At 41.0% G+C, this 25,485-nt stretch overlaps 1 protein-coding gene across 26 annotated transcripts in view; it reads left to right on the top strand.

Moving 5' to 3' along the window:
- The first annotated feature begins 320 nt into the window (after nt 1-320).
- Nucleotides 321-25,485, top strand: part of LOC110505192 (protein diaphanous homolog 2) — a 650,263-nt gene continuing 625,098 nt past the window's right edge. For 8 of the 26 annotated variants that reach the window (XM_090219966.1, XM_090219963.1, XM_021584240.3 and 5 more), the window contains exons 1-4: nt 321-443; nt 1,119-1,495; nt 23,073-23,105; nt 24,528-24,704. In XM_090219966.1, coding sequence (XP_090076092.1) covers nt 1,412-1,495; nt 23,073-23,105; nt 24,528-24,704 — 294 coding nt within the window. In that variant the 5' untranslated portion in view covers nt 321-443; nt 1,119-1,411. Of the gene's footprint in view, nt 605-1,118; nt 1,496-6,258; nt 6,419-23,072; nt 23,106-24,527; nt 24,705-25,485 lie in introns of those variants that run through there. The other 18 variants (XM_090219967.1, XM_090219959.1, XM_090219965.1 and 15 more) reach the window with 9 other exon arrangements.

Here is a 25,485-nt window from a genome sequence, read left to right as displayed (position 1 = left end):
TTACAAAAAATTGAGTTAGTGGAGTAGAGTTTGATTTCTATTGGATCAGTCTAAAATATTATTTCATAGTTTTCCTCCATTTGTAGTTTAGCTATATCAAATATAAGCAACCTATTGTGTTCGGTTCGCGCTTTCGCGCTATCCGTCTCTCACAAACATGCCACGATGAACAGAAACGTACACGCTCGCTTGCTGGATTTCCTTATGTCCGCTGCGAGCCTTGTATGATTTAAACACTATCCAGTCGCTGTGAAATCAGTCTGACCTCTCAATTTCAACAATAGTCTCCTCCTCGTTGACGCCAGCAACCGCGACCTCTCGAGTGATCGCTGATGTGACCAATGGCTGACGGAATCCTTGCTTCCTCGCATGGCCCGTGGGCGAATCGGAATGTTCGGTGAGCAGAACTACAGTGGGCCTGGCTCTCATGTTTGGTTGAAATGGTAAGCTTGGGATGATATTTTGTGAGTTGTCTTTGACAGATTTATTTAATTGTTACATTGTTTACATATTTTAAGCGACTGCAGCAAGTCAATTAAGTTTATTGGAGCTATTCAGGTCAAATAAAATTTATTTGCTCCCCGTTTTGTAAGGCATTTCTAAAGTAAGCGCTTAGGCAGCAACGGTGGTTTTCCTATCCTATAAAATGTTTGATATTTCAAATACATTTCATTAATATTTTGGATTTGTTGGCAGTAATGTTGCATGTTTACAATGTGTCTTGACAGTGTAAACTCTCCATATAATCATGGTAACACTGCTACATTTCTATTAGGTTGTTACATTGTTAATATCCATGCTACATAGTCAGCTACTAAGTTTGTTTTGTGTAATGTAATGTAATATAATGCATTTATTTAACTGTATTCCACGCAAGCAAATGGCAACATCTTGTTTCTTCTTAAAACAAACCGTTGACTGGCTGTTTTTAACACATTGATGTACGGTATTACGATGTACGCTATTCACAGCAAAGGTACCTGCATAATAAGTAGGTTATTCCTTAAAGCAGGTGTCAACATGGAGCGGTACAGTGATTTTAGATAAACATTTGTGCACCACAGGTGAGAACGATTGCCATTGACATTCTAAAATATAATTTGTTCTTTTTGCGCCAGATTTCTCTGCGGTTTGGACTGAGACCGTTGCTACTGTGATAAAGGGACATCTGGATGGAAACAGGGCTACCCTGCCACACCTTTCTTCGTCAAGCAAAAGTGTTTTACTTCTCAGCTGGATACAATTATAAGAACAAACTTTGGAATACATTTACCAACATTTTTATTTGAAGCCAACTTGAATGGCATGGGCTTTGAGGAAACCTAACTGGTATTTTTGAAAGTGTTCACAAGAGTGGTGGAGTTTACTTTTGAGGAGTCTTCTGAAGTCTGTACAGGAACTAAATCTCAAAATGGATCAAGCAAGTGGTGGAGAGGATCCTAATAAACCTAATAAAAAGAAAGAAAAAGAGGATGAAAGTAAAAACAAAAAACTGGTAGGTATTTTCAGAGTTTTTTTGAGCCAACTTCCTTTGAAAAGTTAATCTGAACTGTGTCCTGTTATTTGACATTCAAGGGTTAACTGATATACAGACTTCCCATTGCAATATAATGTCATTTTGACTAAGTTACGTAAATTGTTACATAGTTTTCGCATGCTAGTTATGAGTGAATCAGTTTTACAACTCATAAGTTCGGGTGTTGAAAGCCATGCAAAGGAATTTATGTGCATGCCCCATTTACTGTTTTGCATTAGACCTTTTTAATCAGTCACCTTAATTGTATGCCCGTGTGTTAAAGTCAATCCATCACAACAGTTTATGAACCAACCCCACTGCTCACGCTAGTAACCCTGGGGAGTTGACTATATCACATGTCATGCACTGCGTCCCTGTGGTGCAAGACACGCTTAAAAATATATATTGATGGGCTGGTAGCCCCAAATGGGAATCGTATTACTATTTAATGTAATAGTCATATTTTAGCCTAGATGGCTGCTCGTATTTCACTTAAGTTACTTTTGAAAACCCTATGCTTTTTGATCTAAGTCTTTCCTACAAGTACCAGGTGAGGCCTTTGATATGGTCTCCATTACAGTTGATAGTTTGAACCTCAAAGCATTCATTTTGCAGAGACGGTTTAAGTGGAAAGGTCAGCAACTTGCTGACCATGAGGGCAGAACAAGTCCTTGTGGTTTGCAGAGCAGTCTTTTGTGCTGCGCATGAGTGTCAGCATTATAGATAAAACCTGAACCAAACTAAACGGTATTATCAGCACTATGACATGAACAACCACCAAGCAACAGTGCATAGGCTAGGCAGCTAAGTTACTTGTTGATAATAACTGATAGCTTGTATCTAACAGACTTTATTTCATTCTTCAATTCAGCTGTGGAGTCTCCCTATCGGCCTAGTCTGATACAGTGTCTAGCGTTGTTTAGTTACCCCTTCAATTCAGCTGTGGAGTCTCCCTATCGGCCTAGTCTGATACAGTGTCTAGCGTTGTTTAGTTACCCCTACACTGGTTGATATACACTCAGTGTCCAGCCAGTTTATTAGGTACACCCATTTAGTACTGGGTTGGACACCCCTTTGCCTCCAGAACAGCCTGAATTCTTTGGGGCATGGAAACATTGCTCAAGGGACCTAACGTGTGCCAGGAAAACATTCCCCACACCATTACAGGAACCAGGATTCATCGGACCAGGCAATGTTTTTCCACTCCTCAATTTCCCAGTGTTGTTGATCGGGGGCTCACTGGAGCTGCTTCTTTTTTGTTTTTAGCTGATAGGAGTGGGACCCGGTGTGGTCGTCTGTGCATTCCGATATGCCGTTCTGCACTGCGTCGTTATTTACCTGTTTTTGCCTGCCTGTTAGTTTGCACGATTCTTGCCATTCTCCTTCGACCTCTCATCAACTAACTGTTTTTGGCCACAGGACTGGATGTTTTTTGTTTGTCGCACTGTTTGTCGCACTCTGTAAATCCTAGACACTGTTGTGTGTGAGCCCAGGATGCCGTCCGTTTCTGGCTTGCAAGCCAGCCTGTAGGAGCGAACCTGATGGTGTAATAAATTGTCCACTAAGTGGTTGATATAGGAGGTGTATAGTTGTGATCTCTATTGAGCTATTACTGCCCAGAGCACCTCATCTCTTTTATTTTTTATTTTACCCCTTTTTCTCCCCAATTTCGTAGTGTCCAATTGTTGTAGTAGCTACTAGCTACTCATCGCCTCATCGCTACAACTCCCGTACGGGCTCAGGAGAGACAAAGGTTGAAATGAAAGTCATGCGTCCTCCGATACACAACCCAACCTAGCCGCACTGCTTCTTAACACAGCGCGCATCCAACCCGGAAGCCGTGCACCTGGCAACCTCGGTTAAGCGCGCACTGCGCCCGGCCGGCCACAGGAGTCGCTGGTGTGCGATGAGACAAGGACATCCCTACCGACCAAGCCCTCCCTAACCCGGACGACGCTAGGCCAATTGTGCGTCGCCCAACGGACCTCCCCGTCGTGGCCGGTTACGACAGAGCCTGGGCGCGAACCCAGGGTCTCTGATGGCACAGCTGGCGCTGCAGTACAGCACCCTTAACCACTGCGCCACCCGGAAGGCCCAGCACCTCATCTCTTGCCTGAAATTTAAGTGGGGTATACATCATTATTCGTATTTCACAAACTACTTTGACTGAATTAACTTCAACAAAATTTTCCCCAAAATAAACCATGTTCAGTTATAAATTAGTCACCATCTCAGGATTATTTTTAAGGTGGACTCTTCCCATGTCTTAATTACAACACTGAAGGGATGTGGTCTCTCTCCAGTGTGGTCATCATAATGACCACTCCACTCACCCTGTGGGAAACTAAAACTGGTTGGAAAGATGGGCTGTAAAAGAAGCAGGTTACAAACAGCGGCAGAAACGCAAAGGGAGGGAAAGTGGAAATTCTACATGGGAACACAGCCGCATATTTGCCTCTGCCGCTTGAATCGAAAAAAGTTAAGCTTTTGCCACTTGCCGCCACAGGGCTTTCTGTGCCACCAGAGTTGTCAATCAACTGCGGTACAGTGGACTGTTCTTGCCCTGCTGTTTGTAAGCTCCTTGAGCAAAAGTCAAAGAAGGCAAAGTTGCCTCCTCTGCTCAACCAGGATGTAGTCATACAGTTGAGCTGATCACATGTCTTGACACTGCTCCATTTCCTATCACTGACTTACTATAGTGTAACCTGGGAAGGGTTCCTGTACAAGGCCAGCATGTTAAGTAGTTAAGTCTAGTATGACAGCGAGTTCATTCAGTTAATCTGTGGATCAAGAGAGATGATGAGTTATCCAGGACAATGCCCTAACCTTGGCCACCACTAAGGTAAAGAAGATTATCCGTTTAGCCTAAAATTAAAGAGCAGGATGGCTATCTGGCCGACTTTATGACTTTGTTTACCAAATATGTCCTTCCAATTTTTACTCAACTATGTCCTGACTGCGATGGGCAGGACTCTTCTGTCAAACCTCTCGTTGCCTCAAGCTAAGACTCTAGACCAGAGGAGCAGCCACACAGAGCTCTGTGTATAATAAATAAATGCATATCGGGATATTCTTTTTGATGATATTATTGTATTGCATCGCTTTGACAAAATTGCAATATTCTTTTTGCACTAGTTGGCTGTACCTGTACCAAAACTCCCATATTTTTTCTTCATAGCGAGTTTTCCATATTTTTTTAAAAATAGGGTGCCAATTTGTTTTCAGCACTTTTTTTTTTTCTCATGGCTCTCTCTCGTCCCTCTGCTGGTGAGCAATATGTTCGAATATGTTCGAATCATCGAATCGCAATAAAATCACAGTATCAAATCGCAATACATATCGTATTGGCACCTAAGTATTGTGATATTGTATCGCGAGGTCTCTAGCAATTCCCAGCCCAAGAATGACCGTGACGAGAAGTACTAACAAAACAAATAAATAATTCCTCTTGCTCTTGGGTTGCAGGCAGTGGGGAGGGGTTGGAATGGGGTGCAATGCTGGAGGCACAAAACTTGTAATCTCTGGTATGTGTTCCAGCAGGGTTAACTAACGTAAATAGAATGGCTGTGATTTCTAGCCAGCAGAAAACCCCTGTGTTTTGTAGACTGTAATGACATAGTAGGACTAGAACCCCCATGGTCTCCCGAGAGGGTGCAGTTCATGTGGTATTTAAATGTTGTGGAAATGTAGAGCGTTACAACACCACCATGTAACTCTTAAATGTCCTCCAGTTGCCCAGCCACTGCCTTCCCAGCCACTGCCTTCCATTCGTTGACACCACAGTCCGGTCTTTAGTGTTCTTAGGTGCTGCCTCACTACTGCCTTGCTGAATGCTGATGTCATCCCAGGACTCTCATTCGGTGAGCTCACTGCGCGCTACACAATCCTTAAGAGGTCTCAGGCATGTTCACTAGTGTTGCCTAATCCTCAACAGTGCAGCCAAGGCAAAGAGATGCAGGCCCGTGCTCGGGCTCTTGCTAACCCAGATGGCCTGAGAGTGGAGGGAGGAAGTCATCATTCATCCCTGGGTGGAGCCTTGATCTGACTTTTAGTTTTTCCCTCCTTTTTTTCTCCCCTCTTTGCACATGCATGCCTAATGCACGCAGGCTTATATACACGCCAAAATATTTCCCAACACTTTCCCTGACTTTGCCACCCTTGATTTCTTCCAGAGAAAGAGATTCAGAGATTGTCTGTGATCAGTGGGAATGTGTGTGGATCGAGGCCAGAATTTAGGGATAGTGATGAGTCTGTGTTTTAAGGTGGATTAGAGGTGGAGGTTGTCATTTCAAAGCAGCGCCACTGAGAGTTGTGGTGGCAGGGCAGTATGATTCCCTTTAGCGTGGGTATCCTTTAAACTTCAGCGAAAGGCTCAGTCTGACCTGTTGAAACTCTGGTGAGGAGACAAACATTTGAAAGCTGTGTTTGTTTTATTGAGTCACCGGCAGGATAACGTCACAACAACACTATCTGGGCTCTGGTTTGTGATGTGGACACAAAATAACAGCCAAGGACATCAGGATAACACCTCAGATGATTTTAAGGTTAAGGCCACTTTTATCAGGTTGTCTGTCACAAATGTCATGAATGAGTCATTTTTGGTTGCCCCATGTTTGCAGTTATCAAAGTATAACCGCCAAGCACCTTTGACTTCTAACGGAATGAACAGAAGGAGTGAAGTCATTTTGAAGGTATTCAGGAGATCCGGTTATCCAGACCTAGAGCCCCCTCCTCTGCATTCCAAAGTAAATTGTGACCTCAGAGAGAGAGAGAGAGCGAGAGAGAGCGAAGTGTGCCACCATATGTACCCCAAGATCCCTTGACAACTGGAGGATTATGTGGGTTATATTGTTTTAATAATGAAACGGAGTAAATGCTAAGCTGTATTTCAACTCGTTTAATGTAAGTGAATCTCAAATAAAGATTTTGATTCAGTTAACATGCGTGAAAACCAATTTAAGGCCAATTTTAATTAACTGAGAGGCAGAAAAGCTTATTTACTCTACATTTCAGTGTGTAGTAGTCATACATATATTTGAATAGAGCTGCTCTCAAAGCATGTCAGCATAATAATAATGTTGACATTGAGATACTGACACGTTTTGTGACTGCTCTCTGACTTCATGTGTGAAGCAATTTAGGTGGTATGACTGATGACATGATTGTACAATACAGGGAAAATATAAAAAAAAAACTTAATCTCCTCCAAATTTGGAGTTGGTTGATTTGTCAAATTCAAACTGTAGCCTAGCCCAGTGTTTGCCAACTCCAGTCTTAATCCTATTTCACATTTACAAGTGTGTAATTTATATGCATGTGAATTAGAAATGTTAAAAAAATGTGTGCTGTTGGGTGTATGCGAGGATTGGATTTGGAAACACTGGCCTAGTCCATATGTCATATAGATTATATTAATGATTAGACTTGCACAAATAAAATGTGTATGAATGTATGTCCTAACTTATTGCATAAATACCCTAGCTAGATTCCATGCCAAGGTTTATATGATAAATAGACAAGTGACATAAGAGATTATACAGTAGGGTGGAATAATAGACTGTCATTGTGGAGGGTTACTGGACCCCTTGATTCACAATGTTAATGGTTGCTCATAGCATTGGAGAACAAAATAGTGTATCTTTTGCCTAAATGAAATATTTTGGATGAGATTACATTTCTCAGGGGAGATATCCTATATTATTTTCACTGTTGTGGTTACATGGTTTCCGTTCATGTTCTGGAATTCTGTTGGGACTACTAGCTAAAGTTTCTCAGGCTGAAGATGGAAATCCATGATGTAGGTGTAAAATTTGTCTTCTTGCCAAGTAAACAACATCAAGTAAACGACATCTTACATTGTAACCACACTAGCGTACCTCATGTGAACTTTCATATGATCAGGTGACAGTATAGGCGTATGACTGCCAAATTCCTAGAATGCCATAGTCCTTTTCGCCAATGCTCTCTTTTAGCTATAGCAAAAGGATTAGTGTAGATCAGTATCTCAAAGGTCACACAGAGTTCAACACACACACACACACACACACACACACACACAGAGAGGAAGGGATTGTTATACCTCAGTGATTCCAATTTTGGCACGTTTTTAGGGGCTTTAGGGTGCACATCAGGTCACAGCTACATGTGTGAAGGTGGGGTGTTATACTTCCATAAAAAAATACTGAAAGAAAGAATAGGCCTAGTTCAAACACGGCTAATATGCTAACATGCCATGGCCACCAAAGAGTGATACAACACAACAGTACAAGGTCTACTGTATACAGAAGCCTACCATATCAATAGTAGTGGATGCCTACATTTCAATGACTCAGTGGTGCTGTGGTGTTACTGTTGTGGTAAAACTAATTTGGCTGATAGAGGTAGATAGCAATATCAGATATAAATTATTCTATGTCATTTTGTGATTTTGTATGGTGTCCCTGGTGGCCTGGTCCTCAATTGTGGAGATAGAGGGTCTGTGTGAGAAGAGAACAACAGGAAATAAACCATGTGAGTTTTTCATGCCACTCAGGAAGTGGGAGAGAGGAAGTTGTGAAGAATGCTTTAGTCACGCTGGCTGTGGAAGAAACGGCTCCATCTGATCTGACATCACCCTGTCAGATATTTATACAGGCCTGTTCTTGGCAATTAGAAGAATAAAGAAGTATAAATCTCATTCTTCAACCTTGACGTGGTGTAAATTACTAGGGCTGGGTATTGTCAGGGACCTCATGATTACATTTTATCACGATACAGTACATTGGCAAGGACCCCCCCAACTCTAGTAAACTCCCAAATGAGTTGGTAAATAGTCAGTTCTTTCCACATGACTTCAATGTCTTGATGTTGAGGTGGGGCGGCAGGTAGCCTAGTGGTTAGAGCATTGGACTAGTAAATTAATGGTTGCAAGATCGAATCCCTGAGCTGACAAGGTAAAAATAGGTCGTTCAGCCCCTGAACAAGGCAGTTAACCCACTGTTCCTAGGCCGTCAATGAAAATAAGAATTTGTTCTCAACTGACTTGCCTAGTTAAATAAAGGTTAAAAATAATACGAAAAGAGACTAAAGCATGAAACACACCGAGAAACTGCTGATAGTTACTTATCACAGTGGGAGGCCGTCCCTTATCTTGCTACAACAAAAGCGGTACCTGCTGCATGACGATCCGGTAGTGACGAACGAACCATTTCTACTTTTAAAATGGCAAAGGCATTTTCTCCGTACATCCACGGATGAACCAGTCAGACTTCATATGCAATGTTGGCTATGGGATGGTAGCTAGCTAAGTGCACAGACACAATGCACAAAACACTAAATACTTCCTTTACGCTAGTTAACCACTTTAGTTAGTATTGATATAATTATATCACAGTGGATTAGCTAGTTTACATGAAATAACTGCCTGTGTTAGCTGCCAAGTTATCTAGCTAGCTAAGGACACTGCACTATCTAGCTAAGTAGCTATGTTGTGCTTGCTAGTGAATATATGTAAACGTTAGCTAGCTAGCTAAACATTTGGATATGAAATAGGCACTGTCGGGATTGGGTTTATGGAGGGTGAATTACATTTCTTCTTCGGTATCTTGCTAAGTAGTTATCTAGCTGTGGCCCAGGGTTTCCATTTGCCCTATTTGGCCCCAAAAATAAATAAATAGGTTGCTGGCCAATTTGTCTGGGTTAAAAAAAAAAAAAGAAGCTTTTTATCCAGTGATGAAAATACCAGTCGATGTGCTCCAACTTTAAAGGCAAATATACACTACCGGTCAAAAGTTTTAGAACACCTACTCATTCAAGGTTTTTTCTTTATTTGTACTACTTTCTGCATTGTAGAATAATAGTTAAGACATCATGAAATAACACATAGACAACTATGAAATAACACATACAAAATCATATAGTAACCAAAAAAAGTGTTAAACAAATCAAAATATATTTTAGATTCTTCAAAATAGCCACCCTTTGCCTTGATGCCAGCTTTGCACACTCTTGGGATTCTCTCAACCAGCTTCACCTGGAATGATTTTCCAATAGTCTTGAAGCAGTTCCCATATATGCTGAGCACTTGTTGGCTACTTTTCCTTCACTCTGCGGTCCAACTCATCACAAACCATCTCATATAGCCCTTACACAGCCTGGAGGTGTGTTGGGCCGTTGTCTTTCTGAAAAACAAATGATAGTTGCAAACCAGATGGGATGGCGTATCGCTGCAGAATGCTGTGGTAGCCATGCTGGTTAAGTGTGCCTTGAATTCTAAATAAATCACAGAAAGTGTCACCAGCAAAGCACCATCACACCACCTCCTCCATGCTTCACTGTGAGAACCACACATGCGGAGATCATCCATTCACCTACTCTACGTCTCACAAAGACACGGCGGTTAGAACCAAAAATCTCAAATTTGGACTCATCAGACCAAAATACCACCTTCCACCAGTCCAATGTCCATTGCTTGTGTTTCTTGGCCCAAACAAGTCTCTTCTTATTATTGGTGTCCTTTAGTAGTGGTTTCTTTGCATCAATTTGACCATGAAGGCCTGAGTCTCCTCTGAACAGTTGTTGAGATGTGTCTGTTACTTGAATTCTGTGAAGCATTTATTTGAGCTGCAACCTGAGGTGCAGTTAACTCTAATGAACTTATCCTCTGCAGCAGAGGCATCTCTGGGTCTTCCTTTCCTGTGGCGGTCCTCATGAGAGCCAGTTTTGTCATAGCGCTTGATAGTTTTTACGATTGCGCTTGAAGAAACTTTCAAAGTTCTTGACATTTTCCGTTTTGACTGACCTTCATGTCTTAAAGTAATAATGGACTGTCATTTCTCTTTGCTTATTTGAGCTGTTCTTGCCATAATATTGACTTCTGTATACCACCCCTAACTTGTCACAACACAACTGATTGGCTCAAATGCATTAAGAAGGAAATACATTCCACAAATGAACTTTTAACAAGACACATGTTAATTGAAATTCCAGGTAACTATCTCATGAAGCTGGTTAAGAGAATTTCCAAGAGTGTGCAAAGCTGTCATCAAGGCAATGGGTGGCTACTTTGAAGAATCTCAAATATAAAATATATTTGGATTTGTTTAACATTTTTGAGTTACTATGTGTTATTTCATAGTTTTGATGTCTTCACTATTAATCAACAATGTAGAAAATAGTACAAATAAAGAAAAACCCTTGAATGAGTAGGTGTCCAAATGTTTGACTGGTACTGTATATACAGTGCATTCAGAAAGTATTCAGACCCCTTCCCTTTTTCCACATTTTGTTACATTACAGACTTATTTTAAAATGATTCTAAAACTGAAATACTTTATTTCCAAAGCATTCAGAACCTTTCCTATGAGACTCGCAATTTTGATTATGATAGGTCATAGGTCAGTCCCTATTGTTCACATGCATGCAATGCTTACATGTTTCACGTAAAGAGAGCAAGGGTTGAGGGATTACAGAATGTTTTTTCTAAGCAAATTTGGGATTTCGCTAACTAAATGGATGAAATTATGTTACAGGAACAGCCGGACAGTGCAATAAACACTTGCTGTGCTGTGGTGCCTTTTTCACTGCATTAGGGAGGAGAGTCAGACGACCTGCGTCAATCACACAGGCACTCGCCATCTTTCTTTTTTTTTACACAGTGTGACCATCGGGCTCTTTCTTTAGTAATATCTGTGTCTTTATTATTTTATCAAACAGTTTGCTTAAAGCATCAGACAAGCTCAGTGCATATGTCGTTGGTTTTATATATGGAAAAATAAGTTTCAACATTTTGACCAATTGATTGGTCGAAAGAACAGGATGACTCTAAGTCGACCAAGGTTTGTTTTTGTCGGTGATGGCCCTAATCACGTGACACCATTATTCCTATGTGAAGACTCAATAGCGCATTGAAGCCAAATTAAGTCGGTTAAGATGGCGGCTCAAGGGTATATAACATGCACAGTTTGAGCTCAGTGATGTCCCCTCTCATTGAGTAACGCCTTCCACATTCTTGAGTTCGGTTAGGCGAGCCGAATGAGTGTGCTCGCATACTCCCGTAAAAGACCTTCGTTCGAAAAAATAGAAAAAAGCGGCAATCGTACTGTTTGTCCATCTTGAAACTCCATAGCCATCCACTTCCTCAAAATAGAAACTGTGTGTTTGATATCATTCCACTAATTCCACTCCAGCCATTACCACGAGTCTGTCCTCCCCATTTAACATGCCACCAACCTCATGTGATGCACAAACTGTTCCAGATGGGAAGTATGTGGACGCCTTAACTCAAGTTGACGGCCAAATGGGGTACTGCAGGTTGCAATTAGGAGCTAAATTATAAATGAAGCTAGAAATACTTGTTTTGTGTGCGATTTTAAAATAATCTGCTCAAGGACATACATCTGGTGTTTTTATAACCAATTATTGGTACTATGATTGTCTTTTAAAACATGTTTTATTTACACAAAGATTGACCACGAAGATTGCCATTTTTCCATTCATTATAATCATAATGCAAGCAGTACCGCGGTCGTCCTTGAACTTCCATGGTTCAATGAGAGGGTGGTGGCAGTCATTCCTCCCCTGCTCTTTCCCCATCTACCACAGAGACAAGTGAAAGGGGGAGCCCCTCAGTCTAAACATTATCTGATGGATTTTATGAACAGGGCAAATGTCAGTGGAGTGCTCAGATTAATCTCGGCATGATCCTTTTATTATTTAAACTTTAACTAACTATGCAAGTAAGTTAAGAACAAATTCTTGTTTTCAATGAATATGTCCACAATATTACTGTATATATACTTTTATACTGGGGTGTCTGCTGCCTTTCCATGTAATGAGTCTGTATCTGTTTCACTCACACACACACACACACACACATACACACACACACACACACACACACACACACACACTGTTAAGCGAACTCTAGGTCAGTACTTCAGTCTGTCAACAGAGACGGTCCCTTAGCAACATACAGTGCATTGTGGTTTTGTTTACTACTGAATAAGCTGTGTCCATATAAACCAGTGAGGCCAAAACTAAATGTGTAAACTGTGAACCACTATGTTCAAGCTGTTTGGTTTAACTAAGAAGAAAGTGCTACATACATTCTAGCAGGTTTTTGGATTCACACTCAACCCAATTCTGTGAACATGTCCCTGGGTAGAAGGATTCGTCACTTTCCACGCCCAGAATGGAAATCCAATAGTGAGGAATGCAGACGAACTGTGATTGCAGAGTGGAAGTGGAAGTGAACATTTGGAATACTAGAGGCTATGAAGGAGACTGGGAGAGCGGGAGCAGTGACACAAGGTTGTCAAGAATTGTTAGTAGCGGCACATGGCGATACAGTCATTAGTGCCAACAACACCAAGCACTCCTAGTTATCCTTTGTTGGTTATGAATTACAAGTAATTAAAGCAAAACCCTGATTTCCGTGTAAGCATGTCTCCATGCTGCTTTTTAGATGAACTCTGAAAATGCCATCCGTATTTAATGGGGATTTTTTTCCCCATTGAGTGAGCAGGAAGTGCTTCATGTGCAGATGGCGTAATGATGTAAAAATAACATATGTAGAAAAAACATATTTGAAACTAGGCCTACATGTTTGGCATGGAAAGATGTGAATTGATAGTATGTAATGCAGTTGTGGAAATGTCATACACCACCTAGTGGTATCACCTTGAGCAAGCCAATTGAACCTCTGACCTAGGATCAGACTCCCCCCCCCCCCTTACTATCCATGTAATTGTTTTCATTATGATCTTAAAGTCAAAACTGATTCCTACTCTGAGACACTTTATGAATACAACATTACTAAACCATTTAGATTTGCTAATGCAGGACGGTATCTGGAATTAAAATTGGCCCTATATCCTTTAGCCCAGAAGAAAGCAAACTGAGTAGTTATTGTACAGTCGTGGCCAAAAGTTTTGAGAACGACACAAATATTAATTTTCACAAAGTCTGCTGCCTCAGTTTGTATGATGGCAATTTGCATATACTCCAGAATGTTATGAAGAGTGATCAGATGAATTGCAATTAATTGCAAAGTCCCTCTTTGCCATGCAAATTAACTGAATCCCCCCAAAACATTTCCACTGCATTTCAGCCCTGCCACAAAAGGACCAGCTGACATCATCTCAGTGATTCTCTCGTTAACACAGGTGTGAGTGTTGACGAGGACAAGGCTGGAGATCACTCTGTCATGCTGATTGAGTGTGAATAACAGACTGGAAGCTTCAAAAGGAGGGTGGTGCTTGGAATTATTGTTCTTCCTCTGTCATCCATGGTTACCTGCAAGGAAACACGTGCCCTCATTGCTTTGCACAAAAAGGGCTTCACAGGCAAGGATATTGCTCCCAGTAAGATTGCACCTAAATCAACCATTTATCGGATCATCAAGAACTTCAAGGAGAGCGGTTCAATTGTTGTGAAGAAGGTTTCAGGGCTCCCAAGAAAGTCCAGCAAGCGCCAGGACCGTCTCCTAAAGTTGATTCAGCTGCGGGATCGGGGCACCACCAGTACAGAGCTTGCTAAGGAATGGCAGCAGGCAGGTGTAAGTGCCTTTGAATGCACAGTGGGGCGAAGACTTTTGGAGGATGGCCTGGTGTCAAGAAGGGCAGCAAAGAAGCCACCTCTCTCCAGGAAAAACATCAGGGACAGACTGATATTCTGCAAAAGGTACAGGGATTGGACTGCTGAGGACTGGGGTAAAGTAATTTTCTCTGAATCCCCTTTCTGATTGTTTGGGGCATCCGGAAAAAAGCTTGTCCAGAGAAGACGAGGTGAGCGCTACCATCAGTCCTGTGTCATGCCAACAGTAAAGCATCCTGAGACCATTCATGTGTGGCGTTGCTTCTCAGCTAAGGGAGTGGGCTCACTCACAAGTACACAGCAAAGAAATAAAGAATGGTACCAACACATCCTCCATGAGCAACCTCTCACAACCATCCAGGAACAGTTTGGTGATGAACAAAGTCTTTTCCAGCATGATGGAGCACCTTGCTATAAGGCAAAATTGGCTCGGGGAACAAAACATCAATATTTTGGGTCCATGGCCAGGAAACTACCCAGACCTTAATCCCATTGAGAACTTGTGGTCAATCCTCAAGAGGTGGGTGGACAGATTAAAACCCACAAACTCTGACAAACTCCAAGCATGTATTATGCAAGAATGGGGTGCCATCAGTCAGGATGTGGCCCAGAAGTTAATTGACAGCATGCCAGGGCGGATTGCAGAGGTCTTGAAAAAGAAGGGTCAACACTGCAAATATTGACTCTTTGCATCAACTTCATGTAGTTGTCAACAAAAGCCTTTGACACTTATGAAATTATTGTAATTATACTTCAGTATTCCATAGTAACATCTGACAAAAATATCTAAAGACACTGAGGCAGCAGAATTTGTGAAAATTTATATTTGTGTCATTCTCAAAACGTTTGGCCACGACTGTAGTCCTTTTTTATTTAAAAACTCTTGCCAGATGAGTTATATTTGTGATATTCTCCATACTCATATGGACCCATGAATCCAGCAAAATTGTAGTGGGCTTTTCAATTTTATTAACCTTTATCTAAACAAAATCCTATTTCGATAATGAAGGAGCTGAGGGCTAATTCGATTTGGGTTATTTTGAGGAATTAACGTTGGGCAATAAACATTTATTACAATGAAAGAGTTGAGGTTTTAATAAGCCAGAGAAGCCCAGAGGACGTGCATGGTTAATTGTTATGTGGTAAATTGCATTGTTGTAGTGTTGGCATACGATAATGACTGTGCGGAAGTGAATTGATGTTTTCCCCTAAAGGAAACCAAATTGCATTGTTGCTATATGTTGCCGTGCGATAATGACTGTGCAGAAGTAAAATGATGGTTTCCCCTAAAGTAAAGACGATTAGCTCAACAGAGGTTCCCTTGTTGTTAAACTGATTAAAATATGTTAAATTACCCCATTTGAAAAATGTGCAATGTTTTACACACTTGTAGAGACAATGTTTGAAAGTAATGATGGGGGGGAAATATAGATAGTTACATATTTTCTGGATATTATTTCTGACCATATATCGTTTTGACAATATCGCAATATTATTTTTGCAATAGTTGGTTGTACCTGCACCAAACTCCAATTTGTTTGACTGATCAAAACTTGCTTTCTCATGGCTCTCTCTTGTCCCTCTGCAGTAACATACAGTGCATATGGAAAGTATTCAGACCCCTTGACTTTTTCCACATTTTGTTACATTATAGCCTTATTCTAAAATGGATTCAATTGTTGCTTTTCCTCACCAATCTGCACACAATACCCCATAATGACAAAGCATAAAGAAATTAATTTAAAATTGAAATATAACATTTACGTAAGTGTTCAGACCCTTTACTCAGTACTTTGTTAAAGCACCTTTGGCTGCGATTACAGCCTCAAGTCTTCTTGGGTAAGACACTACAAGCTTGGCACACCTGTATTTGGGGAGATCCTCCCATTCTTCTCTGCAGATCATCTCATTCTTCTCTGCAGATCATCTCAAGCTCTGTCAGGTTGGTTGGGGAGCGTTGCTTCACAGCTATTTTCAAGTCTCTCCAGAGATGTTCGATTGGGTTCAAGTCCGGGATCTGGCTGGGCCAGTCAAGGACATTCAGAGACTTGTCCTGAAGTTACTCCTGCGTTGTCTTGCCTTTGTGGATAGGGCCTTCCTGTTGGAAGGTGAACCTTCACCCCAGTCTGAGGTCCTGAGTGCTCTGGAGCAAGTTTTCATCAAGGATCTCTGAACTTTGCTCCGTTCATCTTTCCCTTGGTCATCTTCCATCTAAGAATAATGAAGGCCAATGTGTTCTTGGGGACCTTCAATGCTGCAGACATTTTTTGGTACCCCTTCCTCAGACCTGTCCCTCGACAGAATCCTGTCTCAGAGCTCTACGGAAAATTCCTTTAACCTCATTGCTTCGTTCTTGCTCTGACATGCACTGTCAACTGTGGGACCTTTTTTATATATATATAAAAGCCTCTATATATAGGTGTATGCCGGGACCTTTCCAAGAATTTCACTTTGTTATTTTTCGGTATTGTGTGTAGATTGATGAGAATGTTTTATTTAATCGATTGTAGAATAATGCTGTGACGTAACAAAATGTGAAAAAAAGGGGTCTGAATATTTTCCGAATGCACTGTGTGGTGAGCAATATGTTTGGAACATCGAATTGCAGTAAAATCACAGTAACCAATCGCAGTACTTATCAAATAGTGAGAATCGCAATACACAGTTGAAGTCGGAAGTTTACGGACACCTTAGCCAAGTACATTTAAACTCAGTTTTTCCACAATTGCTGACATTTAATCCTAGTAAAAAATCACGGTCTTAGGTCAGTTAGGATCACCACTTTATTTTAAGAATGTGAAATGTCAGAATAATAGTAGAGAGAATGATTTATTTAAGCTTTTCTTTCTTTCATCACATTCCCAGTGGGTCAGAAGTTTACATACACTCAATTAGTATTTGGTAGCATTGCCTTTAAATTGTTTAACTTGTGTCAAACATTTTGGGTAGCCTTCCACAAGCTTCCCACAATAAGTTGGGTGACTTTTGCCCCATTCCTCTTGACAGAGCTGGTGTAACTGAGTCAGGTTTGTAGGCCTCCTTGCTCGCACACATTTTTTTCAGTTCTGCCCACATATTTTCTATATGATTGAGGTCAGGGCTTTGTGATGGCCACTCCAATACCTTGACTTTGTTGTCCTTAAGCCATTTTGCCACAACTTTGGAATTTTGCTTGGGGTCATTGTCCATTTGGAAGACCCATTTGCAACCAAGCTTTAACTTGAGAGGGTGCTTCAATACATCCACATAATTTTCCATTCCTCATGATGCCATCTATTTTGTGAAGTGCACCAGTCCCTCCTGCAGGAAAGCACCCCCACAACATGATGCTGCCACTCCCGTGCTTCACGGTTGGGATGGTGTTCTTTGACTTGCAAGCCTCCCCCTTTTCCCTCCAAACATAATGATGGTCATTATGGCCAAACAGTTCTATTTTTGTTTAATCAGACCAGAGGATATTTCTCCAAAAAGTATGATCTTTGTCCCCATGTGCAGTTGCAAACAGTAGTCTGGCTTTATTATGGAGGTTTTGGAGCAGTGGCATCTTCCTTGCTGAGCGGCCTTTCAGGTTATGTTGATATAGCACTCGTTGTACTGTGGATATAGATACTTTTGTACCTGTTTCCTCCAGCATCTTCACAAGGTCATTTGCTGTTGTTCAGGGATCGATTTGCACTTTTCGCACCAAAGTACGTTAATCTCTGAGATACAACACGTCTCCTTCCTGAGCGGTATGACAGCTGCGTGGTCCCATGGTGTTTATACTTGCGTACTATTGTCTGTACAGATGAACGTGGTACTTTCAGGCATTTGGAAATTGCTCCCAAGGATGAACCAGACTTTTGGAGGTCTACACTTTTTTTCTGAGGTCTTGGCTCTTTTTTCCTTAGATTTTCCCATGATGTCAAGCAAAGAGGCACTAAGTTTGAAGGTAGGCCTTGAAATACATCCACACGTACACCTCCAATTGACTCAAATGATGTCAATTAGCCTATCAGAAGCTTATAAAGCTATGACATAATTTTCTGGAATTTTCCAAGATGGTTAACGGCACAGTCAACTTAGTTAATATAAACTTCTGACCCACTGGAATTGTGATACAGTGAAATTTAAGTGAAATAATCTGTTTGTAAACAATTTTTGAAAAAATGACTTAGTAGATGACAAAGTAGATGTCCTAACTGACTTGCCAAAACTATAGTTTGTTAACAAGAAATGTGTGGAGTGGTTGAAAAACTAGTTTTAATGACTCCAACCTAAGTGTATGTAAACTTCCGACTTCAACTGTATCTCGTATCGGCACCAAAGTATCGGGATAATATCATATCCTTGTCTATTTAGTGAACCATAAACTAGGAGTTAGGTTAGCGTTAAGATTGAGACTACAACCTTATTAGCTATTGCTTCTTAAGTTGAGAGATAATGTTTAGCCTAATCAACGTATCTTTGTGATTATCCACAGTCACATGTTTAGTGGTCATTATCTGTCAGTAAAGCTAACCATTGTAGTTAACAGCACAACAGTTCTTCTGACAATGCTTTGGCCCTGTTTTATTGTATTGAGAACCATTAGCTGCTTCGCTCAAGGCTGCAGCTACTCTTCCTGGGGTCCAGCAAAATTAATGCCGTTATGCATTTTTTATATATTTTTTTAAATATTACAATACATTCAAAACCGATTTCCCCACATGTTATGGTTGTACCCTCATGCCTCTACTCTACTACCACATATCTACAACACAAAATCCTTGTGTACGTGTGTGTATACTGCATATGTTATCGTGTGTGTATCCATATGTCTGTGCCTATGTTTGTGTTGCTTCACAGTCCCCACTGTTCCATAAGGTGTATTTTTATATTTTTTTTACATACAATTTTACTGCTTGCATGATTTACTTGATATGGAATAGAGTTTCATGTTGTTATAGCACTATGTAGTACTGTGCTCCTCTCCCATGTTCTGGACTTGGGGACTGTGAAGAAACCTCTGGTGGCATGTCTTGTTGGGTATACATGGGTTTCCTTGCTGTGTGCCAGCTCAAACAGACAGCTCGGGGCATTCAACTTGTCAATTCCTCTCACAAATACAAGTAGCGATGAAGTCAATCTCTCCTCCACTTTGATCCAGGAGATACTGACATGCATATTATTAATGTTAGCTATCTGTGTATATCCAAGGGCCAGCCGTGCTGCCCTGTTCTGAGCCAATTGCAATTTTCCTAAGTCCTTTTTTGTGACACCTGACCATATGACTGAAACAGTAGTCCAGGTGCGACAAAACTAGGGCCTGTAGGACCGGCCTTGTTGATAGTGCTGTTAAGGAGAGTAGCACCTTTTTATGGACAGATTGGTCCTCATTTTAGCTACTGTTGTATCAATATGTTTTGACCAGTTTATAATCCAGGGTTACTCCAAGCAGTTTAGTCACCTGAACTTGCTCAATTTCCACATTATTCATTACAATATTTAGTTAAGGTTTAGGGTTTAGTGAATGATTTGTCCCAAATACAATGCTTTTAGTTTTGGAAATATTTAGGACTAACTTATTTCTCGCCACCCATTATGAAACTAACTGTAGCGCTTTGTTAAGTGTTGCAATCATTTCCGTAGCTGTAGTACCCGACGTTTATAGTGTTTAATCATCCGCATACATAGACACACTGGCTTTACTCAAAGCCAGTAGCATGTTGTTTGTAAAGATTGAAAAATTAAGGGTCCTAGACAGCTACCCTGAGAAATTCCTGATTCTTTCCGGATTATGTTGGAGAGGGTTCCATTAATTAACACCCTCCATGTTCTGTTAGACAAGTAACTCTTTATCCACAATATAGCAGGGGGTGTAAAGCCAAAACATAAGTTTTTCCAGCAGCAGACTATGATCGATAATGTCAAAAGCCGCACTGAAGTCTAACAAAATAGCCCCACAATTGTTTTATTATCAATTTCTCTCAACCTGTCATCAGTCATTTGTGTAAGTGCTGTGCTTGGTGAATGTCCTTCCCTATAAGCATACTGAAAGTCTGTCTATTTGTTCACTGTAAAATAGCATATAGGAAAGGTCAAGTCATGCGTCCTCCGAAACATGACCCACCAAACGGCGCTTCTTAACACCCGTCCGCTTAACCCGGAAGCCAGCTGCACCAATGTGTCAGAGGAAATACCATTCAATTGACGACCAAAGTCAGCCTGCAAACGCCCAGCAGGCCACAAGGAGTCGCTAGCGCACGATGAGCCATGGGACTCCCAGTCACGGCCGGTTGTGACACAGCCTGGGATCAAACTTACAGCGCTGCACCACTCGGGAGGCCGGCTTTACTATTTTTAGGTAGCGGAGTTACTTTTGCTTCCCTCCAGGCCTGAGAGCTCACACTTTCAAGCAGGCTTCAATTGAAGATATGGCAAATTGGAGTGGCAATATCGTCCGCTATTATCTTCAGTAAAATTTCCATCCAAATCAAATTTATTTATATAGCCCTTCGTACATCAGCTGATATTTCAAAGTGCTGTACAGAAACCCAGCCTAAAACCCCAAACAGCAAGCAATGCAGGTGTAGAAGCACCTGCATCCAAGTTGTCAGACCCCAGTGGCTTGTCATTGTTGATAGACAACAGTAATCTTTTCACATCTTCCACACTCACTTTTTGGAATTCTAAATGACAATGCTTGTCTTTTATCATTTGGTCAGATATACTTGGATGTGTAATGTCAGCGTTTTTGCTGGCATGACACTGTTGGCATCACCTGAGCAATACAGTCGAGACATTGCTCTCTGTTACCTCACGTAACCTTTTGGAGCAGTGATAGTATGCAGGTATCATCTTGACAAGGCTGCCTCGAAGGAGTAATTAAATAACACTTTCACATTGTCCATAGGGACTAGAACTAGATGTGGAAATTCATAGATAGAGGCTCTATCCATGACAGAAAACACCTACCAACTGTTGATTCGTAGAAGTAATAGATATGGCAGTTTGAGCGTCTGCTAGCTGCAGTCTTTAGCCTCAGGGAGCTATGGGGCTAACGGCTCGAGGAGTTGCAGTGTAAAGCCGTTGAGAGCGATAGCCTGAGATTAACCGAGGAGAGAATCCCCTCCGCAGGAGGTCCGCTTTATGGCCACAACACCCCACGTTCCCCAATCGTTAGCGCTTCACAGCCCCCACAGCATAGTGCCACAGCATATGGTGTTGTGTTGTTTCCTGCTTCCTGTGTCAGTGTGTGACTGAGGCGTCTTTACAAACGGCCGTCCGCAGCAGAGCCACAGGCCATTGGCAATGTATGCCTTGTGTCTGGAAAGGAAACAAACATCTGTTTTGGGAGTTTTTTTTCGGGGGCCTACAGTTGAAGTCGGAAGTTTACATACACTTAGGTTGGAGTCATTAAAACTTGTTTTTCAACCACTCCACAAATGTCTTGTTAACAAACTAGTTTTGGCAAGTCAGTTAGCACATCGGTTAGGACACAAATTTCATTATGGGTCCTAAAGCACGGAAATAGTGTCCACTGCTCGTATACTTCGTATTTTGGCGAATGTAGTACGACATCCGGGAACTTTTGGCATACTAACTATATCCATACTATATCCATATCCATACATGTCCAATAAGCATACTACATACTCAATTTACATCACAAGTAGTACGGTTAGTGCAGTTAGTATGAGTATTTGAACACAGCTCTTGAGTTTGAGAACATTTTTTTTTAGTTATTGAACTACAGTAGGTTAAGTGGATTTATAACCGGTAATGGAATTACGGTAACAGAATTACATCATGGGTCCCTGATCTGTACTATGCTTAATTATGAATATTCATATCATTCTCTTTATGGTGTTTGTATCCCGAATAGGTACACAAAGGTTAAAATATGCAATAACCTTATTTTGCATATTTAGTTAATTCTACACAATAGCTATTATACTAATGAGCTCCTTCCCTAAACAAGGCCACATTTGGTTGGTCCGGACCAGACCAGGCTGAACCAATGTTTATGTTTCCCAAATTTGGACATGACAGCACAATAGAGCACAGTAGAGTAGCGTACAGCAGAGCAGATCAGAGTACAGTACAGTAAAGTAAATATGTACAGTACAATACAGTACATTATATTGTACTCTACTCTAGTGTACTGTACTGCACTCTACTTTTCTTTACTTTACTGTACTGTCCTGTCCAAATTTGTGAAACATACAGTACCTGTCACGTTCTGACCTTTATTTCCTTTGTTTTGTCATTATTTAGTATGGTCAGGGCGTGAGTTGGGGTGGGCAGTCAGAAAAACAAACAATGATTTGGGTATTTCTATGTTTCGGCCTAGTATGGTTCTCAGAGGCAGGTGTCATTAGTTGTCTCTGATTGAGAATCATACTTAGGTAGCCTGGGTTTCACTGTGTGTTTGTGGGTGATTGTTCCTGTCTCTGTGTTAGTTTGCACCAGTATAGGCTGTTTCGGTTTTCCACGTTTGTTGTTTTGTATTATGTTCATGTTTAGTTGTCTTATTGAAAAACATGAATAGTAACCACGCTGCATTTTGGTCCTCCTCTCCTTCACCGCAAGAAAACCGTTACAGTACCAGTCAAAAGTTTAGAAAACCTAACCATTCAAGGGTTTTTCTTTATTTTTACTATTTAAAAAATGAATTAAAGACATCAAAACTATGAAATAACATATGGAATCATGTAGTAACCAAAAAAGTGTTCAACAAATCAAAATCTATTTCATATTTGAGATTCTTCAAAGTAGCCACCCTTTGCTTTGATGGCAGCTTTGCATACTTTTGGCATTGGTGTTATTCATAGATGTGGTTATTCATAGGTTCATTCATATGGGTTCGTCTGAGGCTTTATGACATTTCTGTCACGTTTGCATGCATGTCCATCTGTTACTGTGTATTGTGACATTTTGGATATTCTCCTTCACATGCACACCATGGGGCTGTCATTTTCAGTTGGATCTTATTTTTCACAATGTGCCTTCCCTTCAACAGAACATACACATAAAAACATTGGCTGACGACATGGTAAGGCGTCCTGTTTTCATTTCTTTGTGTATTTTGTTTCGCATCATCTTCTCTTTGTGTCATGGCTGCACAGGATGTTGAACTGAAATCTGTGGATGGATCAATGAAACAAGAGTGACACGGTGCCCTCAGTAAACCAAGTAGGGTTCCTGTATTACTGTCATTACAGTATTTTATGGTTATTTAATGTGGCCAAATGATCACGTATGAATGCCTAGCATAATCAGTCAAATATCAGCCCAACAGTATCCAACAGGCTTATATATTGTATTTGTTATTATTCCTCTTAATAATTCATTAACAAAGAACAAGTACACTCTATCTGGGTCAAACACTGGTGCTGTTTCAATGGATTGTATTACATGTAGATTCTACAATCATGTTGAACATCATTGGTTTGTCTTTCACTGGTCCGTCCACAATGATTTCAGTGTAGATTCAGGTGTGCTATCATTAATAAAAAGTCGTATTAATTGATTTGTCTTATTCCTTTTCATATGTATGTTCATTCATTCATTTCACACAAGCATGACCCCTAAACCCATATAGCTAATACCACTGACGACTAACTAACAGCGACTGGTGCATGGACTTACCCTCTTCTGACTGTGTAACAAAGGTGTGTGCTGCTGGCGGCATATCGTTTGATCTTGGTCTGTCTTCTGTCGTCGGCCCTGAATACATATGAGGTGCGCTTGATTTAATGCTTGCAGTTTGCACTTTTGGGACGATTCCATTTGTCCCATTGCCCCCTGCAAACTAAATCAAGCACAGCTCAGGTGAATGTATTTTTACTTATGCGATTGACATTTGTTCTTAATTCATCGGTGTAGCTAGAATAGCTGAGTACTGTCTGTGAGGAGAGTATCTTTCTGAGGCATATGTACTTAAGTTATACAGACTCCCATAACAGTCTGTGATTTTGAACAATCCTAATCTACAGGGTTAATGGTAAGTGTGAAGGTAAGTTAAAATCGATGACGTCGCTGTATTTAACAGTGTACCATTTTATTATGTACCATGTTTTCATTCAGATACACATGAACTGTACAGATTAATACATCAAAGTTTGAAATAGAGCAAGCAATGTTACACCCCTTGTTAAAGCACATTATCATTTAATCTAACATCATTTTTTTTTACGACACAACAGAAGATGAGCACACATTATCAGTCCGCCCCTTGTCACAGGCAAAACGCTTTACTTTAGCTGGCCTGTGGTACCATCCCAACCAGCTGATGCCTGTTTAAAGGTTGGGAAGGAGCTTGAAAGACATGGCAGGCATATGACAGTATCACTCAACTCTACAGTATGTAAGCATTCAGAAAGCCTGAAGCCTAGCTAAATATTCCTAGTTAAATACTATATGTCGTAACACTTACCATACACACTGGTAATGCCACCCTCTCTTTCCCCTTCAGCGTGACCGGATCACCAGTTTCCGGAAGACTGGGAATAAGAAGGACAAGCCCCTGATCCAGCACTCCACAGACCCCATGTCCATTCAGGTAGAGATGCCCATGCCCCAGCCTCTCTTCGACGACCGCTCCATGAACCTCTCCGAGAAGGAGATCAACGCTCTCTTTGAGAAGATGATGGTAAGTCCGATACTGTAACTCTCCTTTTGAACCAAGTGTATATAGCCACCATTATCCACAGTGCTCCCCTCTAAGAATGAATGTAGAGTCCCTGTTTTCAGTACAGTATTTCCCTGACTGATCAAAACTAGTTTTCTCATGGCTCTCTCTTGTCTTTCTGCAGCAGACATATAGTGAGCAATGTGTTTGAAATGTCAAATTGCAATAAAATTGCGGTATCTAATCGCAATACCTACAGAATCGTGAGAATTAAAATCCATATTACAATCCGTATTGGTATTGTGAGGTCCCTGGCAGTGTACACTGAGTTTACAAAACATTAAGAACACCTTCCTAATATCGAGTTGCACATCAGAACATGGACTCTACAAGGTGTCGAGAGTGTTCCACAGGGACGCTGGCCCTTGTTGACTCCAATGCTTCCCAGAGTTGTGTCAAGTTGGCTGGATTAGCCTTTGGGTGGTGTATCATTCTTCATACACACCGGAAACTGTTAAGCAAAAACCTAGCAGTGTTGCAGTTATTGACACGAACCGGTGTGCCTGGCACCTACTGCCATATCAAGTTCAAAGGCACTTAAATCTTTTGTCTTGCCCATTTACCCTCTGAATGGAACACATGCACAATCCATGTCTCAATTGTCTCGAGGTTTAAAAATCCTTCTATACTAAATCATCTATACTGATTTGAAGTGGATTTAACAAGTGACATAAAAAAGGGATCATGGCTTTCACCTGGATTCATCTGGTCTGTCTATGTCATGTTCATAATGTTTTGTACA

Source organism: Oncorhynchus mykiss, chromosome 25, assembly GCF_057628025.1.
Source record: "Oncorhynchus mykiss isolate SJ-2025 chromosome 25, ASM5762802v1, whole genome shotgun sequence".
NCBI classification, from domain to species: Eukaryota; Metazoa; Chordata; class Actinopteri; order Salmoniformes; family Salmonidae; genus Oncorhynchus; species Oncorhynchus mykiss.
The sequence above is the reverse complement of the archived record's forward strand: the minus strand, read 5'-3'. Positions and strand labels throughout refer to the sequence as shown.